Consider the following 13,084-nt stretch of genomic DNA (forward strand, 5'->3'; position numbering starts at 1 on the left):
AACTTCGGTTTCACGCACTAGCTCGCGTTTTCCTGCGTCTTTCTATCACTCTCCTTCTTGCGTGGCCTTCTCCCTCGCCAGCTTATTCTAATCTCCCTGCCTCGTAGCGAAAGGAATTCGCCCGGTGTCTGCTCGGCTCTTTTCTGTCCTTCTCGCACGTGTTGATACTGGGCCACGCTCCTGGCTTCACATCATCAGTCCGACGGGCCACTCCTTATCATCTACCTGAAAACGCGCGAGAGAAGGGAGACACACACGCACTCACTCATACATACTCGCGTGCGGCAGTCTCGGCGCGACGCATTTTCGGCGAGTGCTCGACTCGCTTACTCACGGCTTGTGCTCCGTCACACTATTACTTTGAATTCGAATTATTTAATATTGTTGTTATTAAAATGACTCACCTCTTCGATTACTAGAGTAGAAATCATCTTCTAAAGTGACAACTTCATTCGAATCAGGATTATACCTATAGAATTAATATTTTATTTTAGAAAATGTATGTCTAAATGTTTAGTGTACGTTTTAACATTGAGTAGAACAGACGTTAATAAGTGTTAATAAGTTAATAAGACGTTAATAAGTTAATAGAGGGTGTTAATAAGTAAACATTTAATGATGAAATATTTACTCATAAAAATAAAGCCGAAATGGTGGGCAAAGTGGGCTTTCAAATTCACTGCCCGCGATGATGCCAAATCACCCTCGAACTGGGTAACTCAAACCCGAAAAAGATTCAGAAACATTCCAGAAAACAGGATCTTCCCGATCTAGAGACAGATGACATTTGGCTACTGGCTCTCGAACTCAGTACCAATGGAAAACTCGTTCTCGCCTCTGGAGAGCAAAAATTCAGAAGACGAACGAAACGAAGATGAAGAGGTATAGAATAAAGATGGAGAGATGATGACAGAGAGTAATCCCGCCGACAAAAAAAGTAAACCACCACCGATATTTATAAGCGGCGTTCAAAACGTAAACCCTTTACAAAAAAAAATTACGTGAAATAGCAGGTAACGAGTATTACATTAAAATCCAAAATAACGACTCACAAGGAGATCACATAAGATGCGGGTCACCAAATGTCCTGACATTTTTTTTTCTGGTTTCTTGGTACCTAATAATGAAGTCCTCTACGTTAAGTTTAATCCAATGGGCCTTAGGTACCATTAAAAAATGTTTAGGATTTTCGTAATAGAACGTCTTAAACGAAAAATTGCAAAATGTACAAGTCTTAGAATCAGCCAAAGAATAGGTCCAAATTTTTTTAAAATTTTGTGATACCTACTATCACCTATTTTATAGGTCATTGAAATTCTTAAGAATAACGTAAAAACGCGTCAAATTTGGGCCTTTGAAAATAGGTGATAGCAGGTTTCAACAATTCTGAAGAAATTCAGACATACTTTTTTACTAATTCTTATACTTGTGCATTTTTTCAATTAAGCAATTATTGCAATTTTTCGCTTAAGACGCCCCCGGTACGAGTTGGAAAATCCCAAAGATATTTCAATAAATTAAAAAATGATTTTTAAAATGGGCCCTAAGGCTTATTGTATAAAACTAAACATAAGGGAATTTATGATTATGTAACAGGAGACAACAAAAAAATTCTAGTGCTTCTATCAAATTTTACTGCGTATGCAAATGATACTGCTGCAGTCGTCGATGGTGTTACGTGGCTCGAAGTGGAACAAAGGATGATATCATTACTTGAAATAGTGTACACGTGGATGTACGAGAATCACTTTACACTCTACATTCAAAAATCAGTGTATGTGACTTTTGGTAATGGCAGCGATTCATTGCTGGTAAATATTGAGGTCCTAGTAAACAATGTTACAATGAAGAAAGTTGAAAGTGCCAAGTACCTGGGTGTGGCCTTTGATTGTTGCATGAGATGGGCCGGACATGTTGATAGAATTGTAAATAGAACAAAATATCTTGTGACGTTGTGCCACTGCAAACGTCGTCGCGTCGGCTGCGAGGGTTGAATAATTGATAAGGTCGGCGACGCCAATAATAATTGCGTGGTATTTTTGCAGGTATACGCGCGTACAAGGAGCGAAAGTAGAGCCCGACTCGCGACCGCAGAGGCGCGCGAACGTAAACATCGCTGTGTTTACGTTCGCCTAGCCCGCGCAGCGAAGTCGGAGCTGCTACAGACACGAGAGACACAAGGCGACACGAAGACCCTCGCGGCCCGTGCGTGCCAATTAGCAGACGATCGCGACACTTGTATTCCGACCGTTGAGCCAAGCAGAGCCGAGTATTTTTGCGAGCCTTTTTGTATTGTTTGTTGAGTAGTTTTGTGTGGAGAATTGGAATAGAGCGTGTGTGAGGAGTAGTGCAGTGTGCTGTTGAGTTGTGAGTGCAGGTTGGTTTTGGTGTGTGTTGGCGAAAGAGAGGAGTTGGTGGCCACGTGCTCGAGCGTGTGTGCTGGCGAGACGTGCGGCGCACCAAGAGTCGACAACCACGCGACGTAATTCAACCTTCCGGCCCGTCCCTGCTTACGTCTGTGGCCAACAGACGACCGTGAGGAAGACAGCAGCATCTCCTAGGACCCCGGCAACGCGGAGTCCACCCGTGTGGTCGCGAGCCCCAAGAACGAGGAATATCGTGAGTAGGTTTTCGGTATTACCGCGCTCGCGCGACCCTCCAAACGGCAACGCAGCTCGCGTCCGCGACCAGGTGTGATTGAGTGTGCGACAGCTTCGGCTGTGTGTGAATGAGTATTAGAATAATTTCAATAAAAGAGCGTTTGTTTTAATTGAAATTCACCGTTGTATTATTTACAAGACCCGTCGTTTTCCCTTCCTCTCTCTCTCGCGAACTTTCTCGTTTACAGGTGTTTTTATAGGTGCAGTGTTGCAGTCACCGGAGGCCCCGCTCCATACCTGTCGACGTCCCCTCCAGGAGGAGAGTCGTACTCACGACCCAGAGGTAGTATTTCACGCGTTTTTCCCGACCCTTATCGAGCTAGCCGGACTCTGGCCGACGACAAGCTGTCGCTTGTCTGGCGCGTCGGATACCGACAAAGTCGGCCAGGCAGCGAGAACGCCTTGTGTACGGTGGACACGGGGAGTCGACCGTCACAATCTGTTATACGTTTTCTTCCGGCTACAACATGTACTTTCTTGAAGTAAACTGCTGCAGATTTATTATGGATTATTCCATAGTGTGGTCATTTATGGCATTATTGGTTGGGAAGGAGTCTACGAGAATGCATTACGAACACTACAAGGACGACAAACGAAAATACTGAAAATATTCCAAATGAATGATTCTGACCCTGTAAAACCACCCAACTTGAGGCAAGCTTTCGTAATAAAAGCTATAGTAAAGCAGTCCCATCAGCATAGTTATGAATATATCAATAAGCGGGTCAATAAAAGATTCAAGATTTTAACAATTTCCAGACAGAGGCCTACTATTGGTCAGAGAAGCTACAAATACCAAGCCGCTAAGTATTTTCATCTACTTTCAAGTTCCTTCAACAACCTAACAAGTAATAGTGCAGTGAAAACAAAAGTGAAAAACTACATAAAAACTTTTAAAATAACTATACAGTTGGAGTGAGCTTTAAACACTTTCTGATTTTTGTATTATTATTATTATTATTATTATTATTATTATTATTATTATTGATAACGAAGTTAGCAAACTCTACGACATCCTTGCTGGAGTTCTTTAGGGCAGTATACTTGGCCCTACTTTATACTTATTGTACACTTCTGATATACCATCTTCAATAACTACAACAGCCACATATGCCGATCAGTTTTTAGGGGACATACTTGCCGCCAAATTGAGTTAACTTTGAAGTCAACTTTCTCCATGAAAACTAACTTTTTTCAAAAAACTGATACTACCATTGGAAAGAACAGACAAAAAATCTATCGGAATGCATATGCGCAATATTTTTTCAGTCATATTTGCGCCAGCCACGGCGAGTTAGAACAGTTGCGATACATTAAAAAATGTCCCGCACGAGCGCACTGTCTGGTCGGGATCAGGACAACTCACCCTTTGACAATTCATCTTGCGACAGCTCATCCGCGACAACTCAACCGCGACAATTCAACCTGGGCGACTATTCAACCGCGACAAAACATCCTGGGCGACTATTCATCCTCAATAAAAATATACTTTTATTTTATATCATTTTTCTCCCGTTCCTTCGATTTTAGCATTTGTGAGTGACTATACGTGATATTGGGTGTTCTCAGCTCACTCCCGAGCAGATTATATACCAGAAGGTGTATGTGTGTGTGAGTATCAACATTATATTATGTGTGATTTCAGCTCACTTCGAGCAGCTTATTTACTTATGCCGCTCAGTCTTGTCCTGTGTGTCTGTGTATTAACGTCGTTAAATATGGTGTTGAAATTTGTTTTAAGCCAGCGTAATAGTCAGTGTGTTTTTCAGTTCAAATAAAAAAAGGTGTTAATTTTTTTGTTATTTATGATGGCATGTTTGTTCTAAGTTCGACTTGTTCAATTGTTATTTCTTTTGTCGTGTTAAGATAACATAATAAATCGTGTTCTCTACTTGCACAATTTTTGTATCCAACATTTCTTTATACTTATTCACAATTTTTTTTTTCGGGATGATTTGTCGTCCGGATGAATTGTCATAGGATGAATTGTCTTCGGGTTGAAATGTCCCGGATGAATTGTCGGGTTGATTTGTCAAAAGGTTAAATAGTCGGTAACCCCGTCATATGCGAGTGATACTGCTCTACTAAGCAATCACGCAAATCCGATTACTGCTTCAACATACCTGCAAGAACATCTAACAACTGTAGAAAATCGTTTCAAGAGTGGAAATCGGCTCACATCACACTCACACTTTGCAAGGACATGTGCCCAACTGTACTTATAAAGAAAAACCAGTCTCACAATTCGGGTTACCGACTATTTAACCTTTTTCCAGGCCCGACCAGACGGGTTACCGACTTTGCAAGGACATATGTGCCCAACTGTACTTATAAAGAAAAACCAGTCTCACAATTCAGCGTAGTCCTTCGAAAGATCAAGACTTAAGAAGCACAACTATCTCTGAAGTGAAAATGATCCACGACTCCAAATAAACATGAAATTTAGTACAGTTGTTCACAGAATCAATGCGGAGGGCTCCAGGAAGCCGTTTTTTGAAAATCGGTCTAGTAAAAAAGTTTTTTATATTTACATTTTTGATGCTCGATTGGTCAAAATCGGGGTTTCGGCATCATCTTAACTTAAACTTGAAATGACCTTGATCTTGACTTTTTACCGGTTACTCAATCAAAAGACTGAATCAATCAGATTTTATCTTGGAGTGAGCTTAAAATAACTCAGTATAGTGAAAAGGAGCTTTGTTTCAAATTCAGCGACCCTCAAAACATAAATGTGATATTTTTTGCATTCTTATATTGAATTATCTAAGTTTGATCTTCAAATGACCTTGAAGGTAAGATTGTAAAGGTCATCTGACTTTAGCTTTGAATTCAGCATCCTCAAAACCCATATGGAAGTTTTTTCACATTTTTAAAGCTGTCTTTAATGATTTGACCTTCAAATGACTTTTAAATCACCTTTAGATGTCTAAATTTAGTCAAAATGACCATGAATTCGAATTCAACCACCCTTAAGGGGGGAAAGGCCCCTAAAAGTCAATAAAAAAAAAATTTTTTTTTTATTGACTTTTTTGATAGGATTTTTCCTCGGCTTTCAAGTGCCGTGATCGGAATTTTAAAACTTTAACTGTACCGTGATGTACAGCCTATTTAGTACCGATACTTTTACGATTATTTAGAAAAAATGAATGAAACGATTCAAAGATGTATCGTTGCAATTCTCTCATGAATCTCGAGACTTTCATAAGTCGGTAGCACCATCTATTGATACTCGTTTTATTCTTTGGTTAGAGTAAATCTAGCAGAAATTTGTTTGTTTACATGGCTATAGGTGTACAGTAACGCCACCACTCGCAGCACGTGGGTTTCGGCATATCTTCTATCTCTCTCTGTTTCGTGCACGAGCCCTGATCAAATGTAAACAACAGTCCGCTGACTGCTTCTTGATTTTCCAATGGCTAAAAATTACATTTTTTTTAAAGTGAAAAAAGTATATGTAGAGTGCAATTATATCTTTGCAACTCAACATAGTGTTTCATAATAAAGCTATGAAGAAGTTTCAATAGCTTGTTATAAAAATGTGACATTTTTAGCAGTTCTACTTCAAGAAATATAGAAGTACATATCTTCGCCCCAGCGCAGGAAGGTATCTATTCCAATTCTGTAGCAAGAAGGATACTTACTCGCGTGCAGAGGCAAAAAGGTATCTAACTCGAGCGCAGCGGCAAAAAGGTATCTAATTCGAGCGAGAAGCAAAAAAGTAGCTTATTCAAACGAAGTGGCAAGAAAATTTTGACGCGCTGAATTTAAGTTGGCAGCGGAGCCGTAAATGATAAGATTTTGTTTTGTACCGTGATTTCGATTCAATTGGCCACTTATGGAGAACTTTGTATGTTATGAAAGGAAAGTAGAAGTAATCGGCTTTACATAGCTTTGAATTAAATGTTGAATGTTGAATGTTGAAACAAAATTTTATCATTTACGTCTGCGTTGCCAACCTAAATTTAGCGCGTCAAAACTTTCTTGCCACTTCGTTTGAATAAGCTACTTTTTTGCTTCTCGCTCGAATTAGATACCTTTTTGCCTCTGCGCGCGAGTAAGTATCCTTCTTGCTACAGCTTGGAAATAGATACCTTCCTGCGCTGGGGCAACGATATGTAAATTGACATATATACATCAGTGTATATGTATGTCACTGTACTTTTTTTTTTTGGATGTATTAATATGTTTTATTTAGCAGAAAAAGAAGGTAGAAGTTTACATTAGGAAAATGTAACAATAGCAATGAGAGTATAAAATATTGAGTTAGGGTACATAGAATACGTAGATACATCCACATCAATTTCCCCTTTGTTCCTTCCCCGCGGAAACCGCCGTTAGGCATTACTTCACGGGGATGGAGGGGTTGGCGTTATGCGCTTCGTGAAGGCTTGGTTGAGATGGCGTCTTCTTCTAGCCGCATCGTCCGGTCATCACCTTCTATCTGCTTCTTCGTCTCTCAGTCTTGTTAGGACTGAGTAGGCAAATGAAGCAACCGCGAGCCAGTTCGGCTCGCTCGCGAGCATGAGCCTGGTAGTGTTTTCCGGCGTCATGACCTCGTGGAGCAGGGAGTGTAGTCTCTCTCTTTCTTCGCTAAACCTCGGGCACTGGTAGAATACGTGCTCCGCGTTCTCGATGGATGAGGGGCAGACCGGGCATTGCGCGCTTTGATTGAGGTCGTAGCGGCGGCTATGGTGTTTAAAGAAGCCATGCCCGGTCAAGAGCTGCGTGAGGTGGTAGTTCAGCTCTCCGTGCCTCCTCTCGATCCACACTCCGATATGTGGGATCAGTCGATGCGTCCATCGGGCCTTCATCGACCGGTCCCATGCTTCCTGCCACTTGCTTAGCGTTGCCAAGCGTTCCTCGTCCTTTATGCTGTGGTCGCCTACCGTGATGGTGATGGTTTCCTCTTTTTTCCTACTCGTGATGAGCAGAGCTTCCGTCTTGTGGTCAGCCGTTTGTAGGCTGAGAGCTTGGAGCGTGTCTCGCACACGTGCGATCGCAGCGTTCAGATCGTATTCGATCTGCCATAGGTGCTTGGCGACAGCCACCACCGCGATGTCGTCCGCGAAGCCGACGATACGAACATCGCCATCAAAGTTGAGACGCAGGATCGCATCATACATGACGTTCCACAGGATCGGGACCAAAACTGACCCTTGTGGGACACCTGCTGTGACTTCATAGGACTCCGGACCTTCGTCCGTGGTGAAGTCGAGCACTCTTGCCGAGAAGTAGTTGGAAATTATTCTCAGCAAGTAATCGGGTACGAGCAAACGGCGTAGAGCGGCGTGAATGTTGTCCCACCGAGCCGAATTGAACGCATTCCTCACGTCGAGTGTCACCACGGCGCAGTACTTCTTGGTGCCGCGGTACCATCTTCTGCCAGCGATGGCCTCACGGGCGGTGGAAATGACGTCCTCGATGGCATCTATCGTTGATCGCCCCTTCCGAAAGCCGTACTGTCGCTCCGAGAGGCCTCCGGGTCTCTCTGTGAACGCCTCCAGCCGGTCGCATATGATTCTCTCGAGAATCTTGCCCGCCGTGTCTAACATACACTGCGGACGATACGAGGACGGCTCGTCGGGAGGTTTTCCTGGCTTTGGGAGCAGGACGAGTCTTTGGCGCTTCCAGCTAGACGGGAAGACGCCGGTCTCCAGGCATGTCGTGTAGACCCGCAGGAAGACGTCGGGACGCGCGGCAATAGCGAGCTTGAGCGCCATGTTGGGCACGCCATCCGGGCCGGGCGCCGAGCGTTCCTTGATCCTCGACTGAGCAGCCTTGAGCTCCTCCAAGGTGACGGCCGGGACCAGCTCTCCCGCCCGACGCGGCAGCTGCAGGGCGGGCCCGCTCGGCACTCGCGGAAACAGAGCCGCCACCGCGCCGCGCACCAGGAGAGGGGAGCTAGGCTGCGTGGTCTGCGGGCATCGCAGACGCGCCATGGCAATCCTGTACGGTTTGCCCCATATGTCGCTGTCGACCTCGTCGCAAAGCTGTCTCCAGCACCGGCGCTTGCTGGTCTTGATCGCCACGCGCAGTAGACGCCTCGCGGAGGCGTAGTTCGCGCTGAGGGCATCTTCGTCCTCCCGGCCACGCGATCTCTGGAATAGTCTACGGGCCCTCAGGTAAGAGCGTCGCAGATCAGCGATCTTCGCCGTCCACCAGTACACCGGCTCGCGGCGGCGGCGTGAGTTTGCCCTGGTCATGGAGGCATCACATGCGCCGGTGATGACGTCCATGAGGCTCGACGCCATCTCCTCCGCGGTCCCCGGAGCGACCGAAGCGCCGGACACGACGGCGGAGAAACGGTCCGCATCGAGTGTACGGGCGTTCCACCTGCAGCTCTGGCGCGTCGAGGGCCTGGTCGAAGTCCCGGCGTCCTCGATCTCGAAGACGATGGCCTGGTGGTCGCTGTATGTGTACCACCCACTCACCGTCCATGATAACACGCGAGGCGCAAGTGACTCGCTAACGAACGTCAGGTCGACGACCGAGCTGCCCTGTCGGCCATTAAAAGTCGGCACGTCGCCGGTGTTGAGCAGCACCGCATCGAGGAGGACGAGCGAGTCCAGCAGGATGGGTGCCCGCGGTCTAGTCGCCCTGCATCCCCACTCCGTTGACCATGCGTTGAAGTCCCCTGCGATGACAAGGGGCCTCTTGCCACGGGCCTCCTCGGTGATGTTTGCGAGGAGGCGGAAAATTCAGTCCCAGAGAGTCTTGGCGGAGCGTAGACGCTGAAAAAGAAGATTCCGCCGATTCGGGCCCACGAGAAGTAGGGATACACTCTCGCCGGGCGCTCCTGAACCGGGATTCCTCCTTGCACCCAGATAGCTGCTTGGCCGTCGGCATCGGCGAGCCATGTGTTGGGTGGAGCAAGGTTCTTGTATTGCTCACACAGGATGGCCACATCGATGCACAGCTTGCTGATGGTATCGCAGAGCAGGTCCTGGGCAGCCTCGCAGTGATTGAGGTTGAGCTGGAGGACTCTCATCATCGGCGGGTTTGGGTGACCTTCCGTGACAGAGGGTAGCTCGAGCTTGTGGACGCATGACGGTGGTCTTCAGCTCCTCGCTCCTGGCAGAGAACGCACGCTGGTTGGCCTTTGCAGTCCTTGGCTTGATGGCCCGTTTGGCCGCATCGATAGCAGAGCTCCGTACGGTCGGGCCCCTTGCAGCGAGCGGCCATATGGCCAGGACTCCAGCAGCGGTAGCAGCGCGCGGCCTCCTCTCGACCACGGATGCGACAGTTCACCCAGCCGATCCTTATGTGGCCCAGCTTCAGCGCTGTGGCCGCCAGGTCGTCCGGTAGCGCGACCACAGCCACCTGCGTTCCCGAGTATGCCCTCCGCAGGGACTTCACGGGGTCGCGTTTGGACACCGGAACGCCCAGCAGTGTCCAGCGCCATGGTGACCTCCTCCTTGGTGACGCACTCGTCCAAGTCCTTGATCTCGATCATGGACGTGTGCTGCAGGGCACTGGCTGTCGCCGCGGCGCCAAGCACCTTACCAAGCTCTTCACCGAGGTCGGAGGCGTTATGCACGCCTTTCTTCAATTGCAGCACCAAGGCACCCGCGGCGCTGCGTCTGATGTTATTTACGCTGCTGCCGACAGTCTGCTGCAGCGCCTGCTCTCCTTTGAGCTTCTTCAGGATATCGGCGTACGTAGACGGGTCGCTTGCCTTGATGATGATCGCGTCCGGACGATGGTGAACCCGGTGACGCGGTGGACGCGGCTTCGGAGCTTGGCGGACGGCATCATCGTTTGTTGACATCGGGGGCTGTGGCTTGCGCCGTTGACGACGTCGATGGTCCACAAGGACATAGTTGCCGCCGTCCTCGGCGACGTGGTTGTTCTCATCCATCCGTGAAGGGCCTGAGGCGCCTGCGCTACGCTTTGGCGGTACTCGCATCTCCGGTGACGAGTCCGCAGGTCGCTTGTTCATCGCACTGCCCGAGAACAGGGGGGAAGTGCAGACCGCCTTGTCTGCTGCGGGAGGGCGACTTGGCCATCCAATGACCTCCTCAGCGCTGCGAAGGCCATATCAAGGCTCAGCTGGTAGCTGATTACCTCCTTGTGGAGATTGGACTTGCCTCTTACGAACTGGCCAAGTCCCTGTATAAGGCCGTCCATCCGCTCCAGCATGTCCTCCAGGGTCCCGGTCCCCAATTCCGCGGGAGACGGGAGCTCGGCGTCCTTCTCCTTGCAATGCAGAGGAGCGACGATTATTCTCTGTGTAATCGCCTCCACCATTGTATGCGGGGGCCTCCGCGGCAACGGGAGCGGGTCACGCTCCTTCAAGTTCGGCACGCCGGGCTTCTTGACCGGCGTCTGCCCCTGCCGGCCCTGCAGCCCGTCGTTCACGGCTGTTGCCATGCCGCGAGTCACACACGCCTTCGGTGTTCGCACCACAGTGCGAGGCAAGCACACACACCAGCGCGCAGAGCTCACACCGACAGCACAGTACGCGGGAAAACAGACAAAGACACGGCGCCGCGCGTGTGCCGCCGCTGGCGCACGAAAAACAGGTCCGCGCGCGCCGTCCCGCGCTATTCATCTCGATATCTTTAATACTTCTTATCATTTCTCCATCCTGGAAAACATCGTTTTCGATAGATTTTTGCCTCCTCTTTCGATTGGTGCGGTTTAAATTGAAATCGGAGGATACATTTTTTGGATAATTCGACTTAAACATTCAAGTCGAGTTTTAACCTCAAAATCAATTTTTAAGAATTTTTTGAGTTACACCACTAGAAAGAGGAGGAAAAAATCTATCGATCATGGGTTTGGATTTTTTTTCTGACCCTTGGTAAACGTTTCCAAGCGAGCTAAACATACGACACTTTCGGCCAAAAATGCCGTAATCGCGCGGGGTGGCCGACTTATGCTGGACGCGCTCATATATTATTGTATGTTACATGTGATGAACAAGATTAGTGATAACACAGACACACAAAATAAAAAAAATGCTCAGTTCCAGAAACCGGACCCAGTAGACTTTACGTTTTTGGGGTTTCTGAATCCGAATCCGTCGTCGGTTTTTCGCCATCAGATCAATTTATGGTCATTTGAAGGTCATTTAAAAGTCAAATTATGAAAAATAGGTTTAAAAATCTGAAACTATTCCTATGTAGGTTTTTGAGAATGCTGAATTCAAATCTGAAGTCAGATGACCTCTACAACCTTACCTTCAAGCTCATTTGACGGTCAAACTTAGAAAATTCGATATAAAAAACCGAAAAAGCTACCCCATGAGTTTTACTACCTCCTTTACATATCAAATTGGGCATTATGAAACAATTTGTAAAAGCTTAGAGTGTGAGCGATGAATGTTACAAATATTTAGAATCTAAATTCTCCTATAAATCTGATGCCAAATTAAAAGAAGAAATATTCGATGGACCAGAAATAAAAAAATTGCTGAAAGATGACAGTTTTCCAACTAAGATGACTGAGATTCAGAAAGCTGCATGGGGTAGCTTCAAAAATGTTGTGGAAAATTTTCTAGGTAATCGCAGAAGTGATGATTACAAAGTTTTAATATCAACAATGATAAACAATTTCAGTGAAATTAAATGTAATATGTCTTACAAACTGCATTTCTTGCATAACCGTTCAGATGAGTTCCCGAAAAACTGTGGGGATTTCAGCGACGAGCATGGAGAACGATTCCATCAAGACATTAAACATATGGAGCAGCGATATATCAAGGTATATGGGATGTTGCAATGATGGCTGATTACTGCTGGATGTTGAAGAGAGAGAGCCAACATAAAGGAATTAAACGCAAACGGCAACCTTTACGCCGATCGTTTGAAGAAAAAAAGGTGCGTTACATAAGAAAAAGGTAAAAAGGCATGCAAAATTAACAATGTTTCATCAAGTTTTGCCCTCTTTTCATTAACTTAATCTTGAAATAAGCTTAAAATAACTCAGTATAGTGAAAATGAACTTCGTTTCAATTTCAGCGACCCTTCAAACATAAATGTGATATTTTTTGCATTCTTATATTGAAATCTCTAAGTTTGACCTTTAAATGACCTTGAAGATAAGATCGTAGAGGTCATCTGACTTTAGATTTAAATTCAGCGTCCTCGAAAACCCATACAGGAGTTTTTCCAATTTTTTAACCTTTTTTTCATGATTTGACCTTCAAATGACCTTTAAATGACCTGTAGATATCATTATTAAGTCAAAATGACCCTGAATTTGAATTCAGCGACCCCCAAAACATAAAAAATATATTTTTCGGATTTTTATATCGAATTTTCTAAGTTTGACCTTCAAATGACCTTAAAGGCAAGGTCGTAGAGGTCATCTGACTTCAGATTTGAATTCAGCATCCTCAAAAACCTATATAGGGATAGTTTCAGATTTTTAAACCTATTTTTCATGATTTGACCTTTAAATGACCTTTAAATGACCTTAAA

General features: G+C 45.9%; 1 protein-coding gene across 1 annotated transcript in view; it reads right to left on the reverse strand.

The window, feature by feature from the left end:
• Positions 1-404: 404 nt before the first annotated feature.
• Positions 405-13,084, reverse strand: part of LOC106651161 (phorbol ester/diacylglycerol-binding protein unc-13-like) — a gene marked incomplete at its 3' end in the record, with an annotated part of 166,158 nt that continues 153,478 nt past the window's right edge. The window contains exon 10 of the mRNA XM_023463425.1: positions 405-469. Coding sequence (XP_023319193.1) covers positions 405-469 — 65 coding nt within the window. The remainder of the gene's footprint in view (positions 470-13,084) is intronic.

The sequence above is a fragment of the Trichogramma pretiosum genome, unplaced genomic scaffold (assembly GCF_000599845.2).
Source record: "Trichogramma pretiosum strain Unisexual culture from Peru unplaced genomic scaffold, Tpre_2.0 scaffold143, whole genome shotgun sequence".
Classification (NCBI taxonomy): Eukaryota; Metazoa; Arthropoda; class Insecta; order Hymenoptera; family Trichogrammatidae; genus Trichogramma; species Trichogramma pretiosum.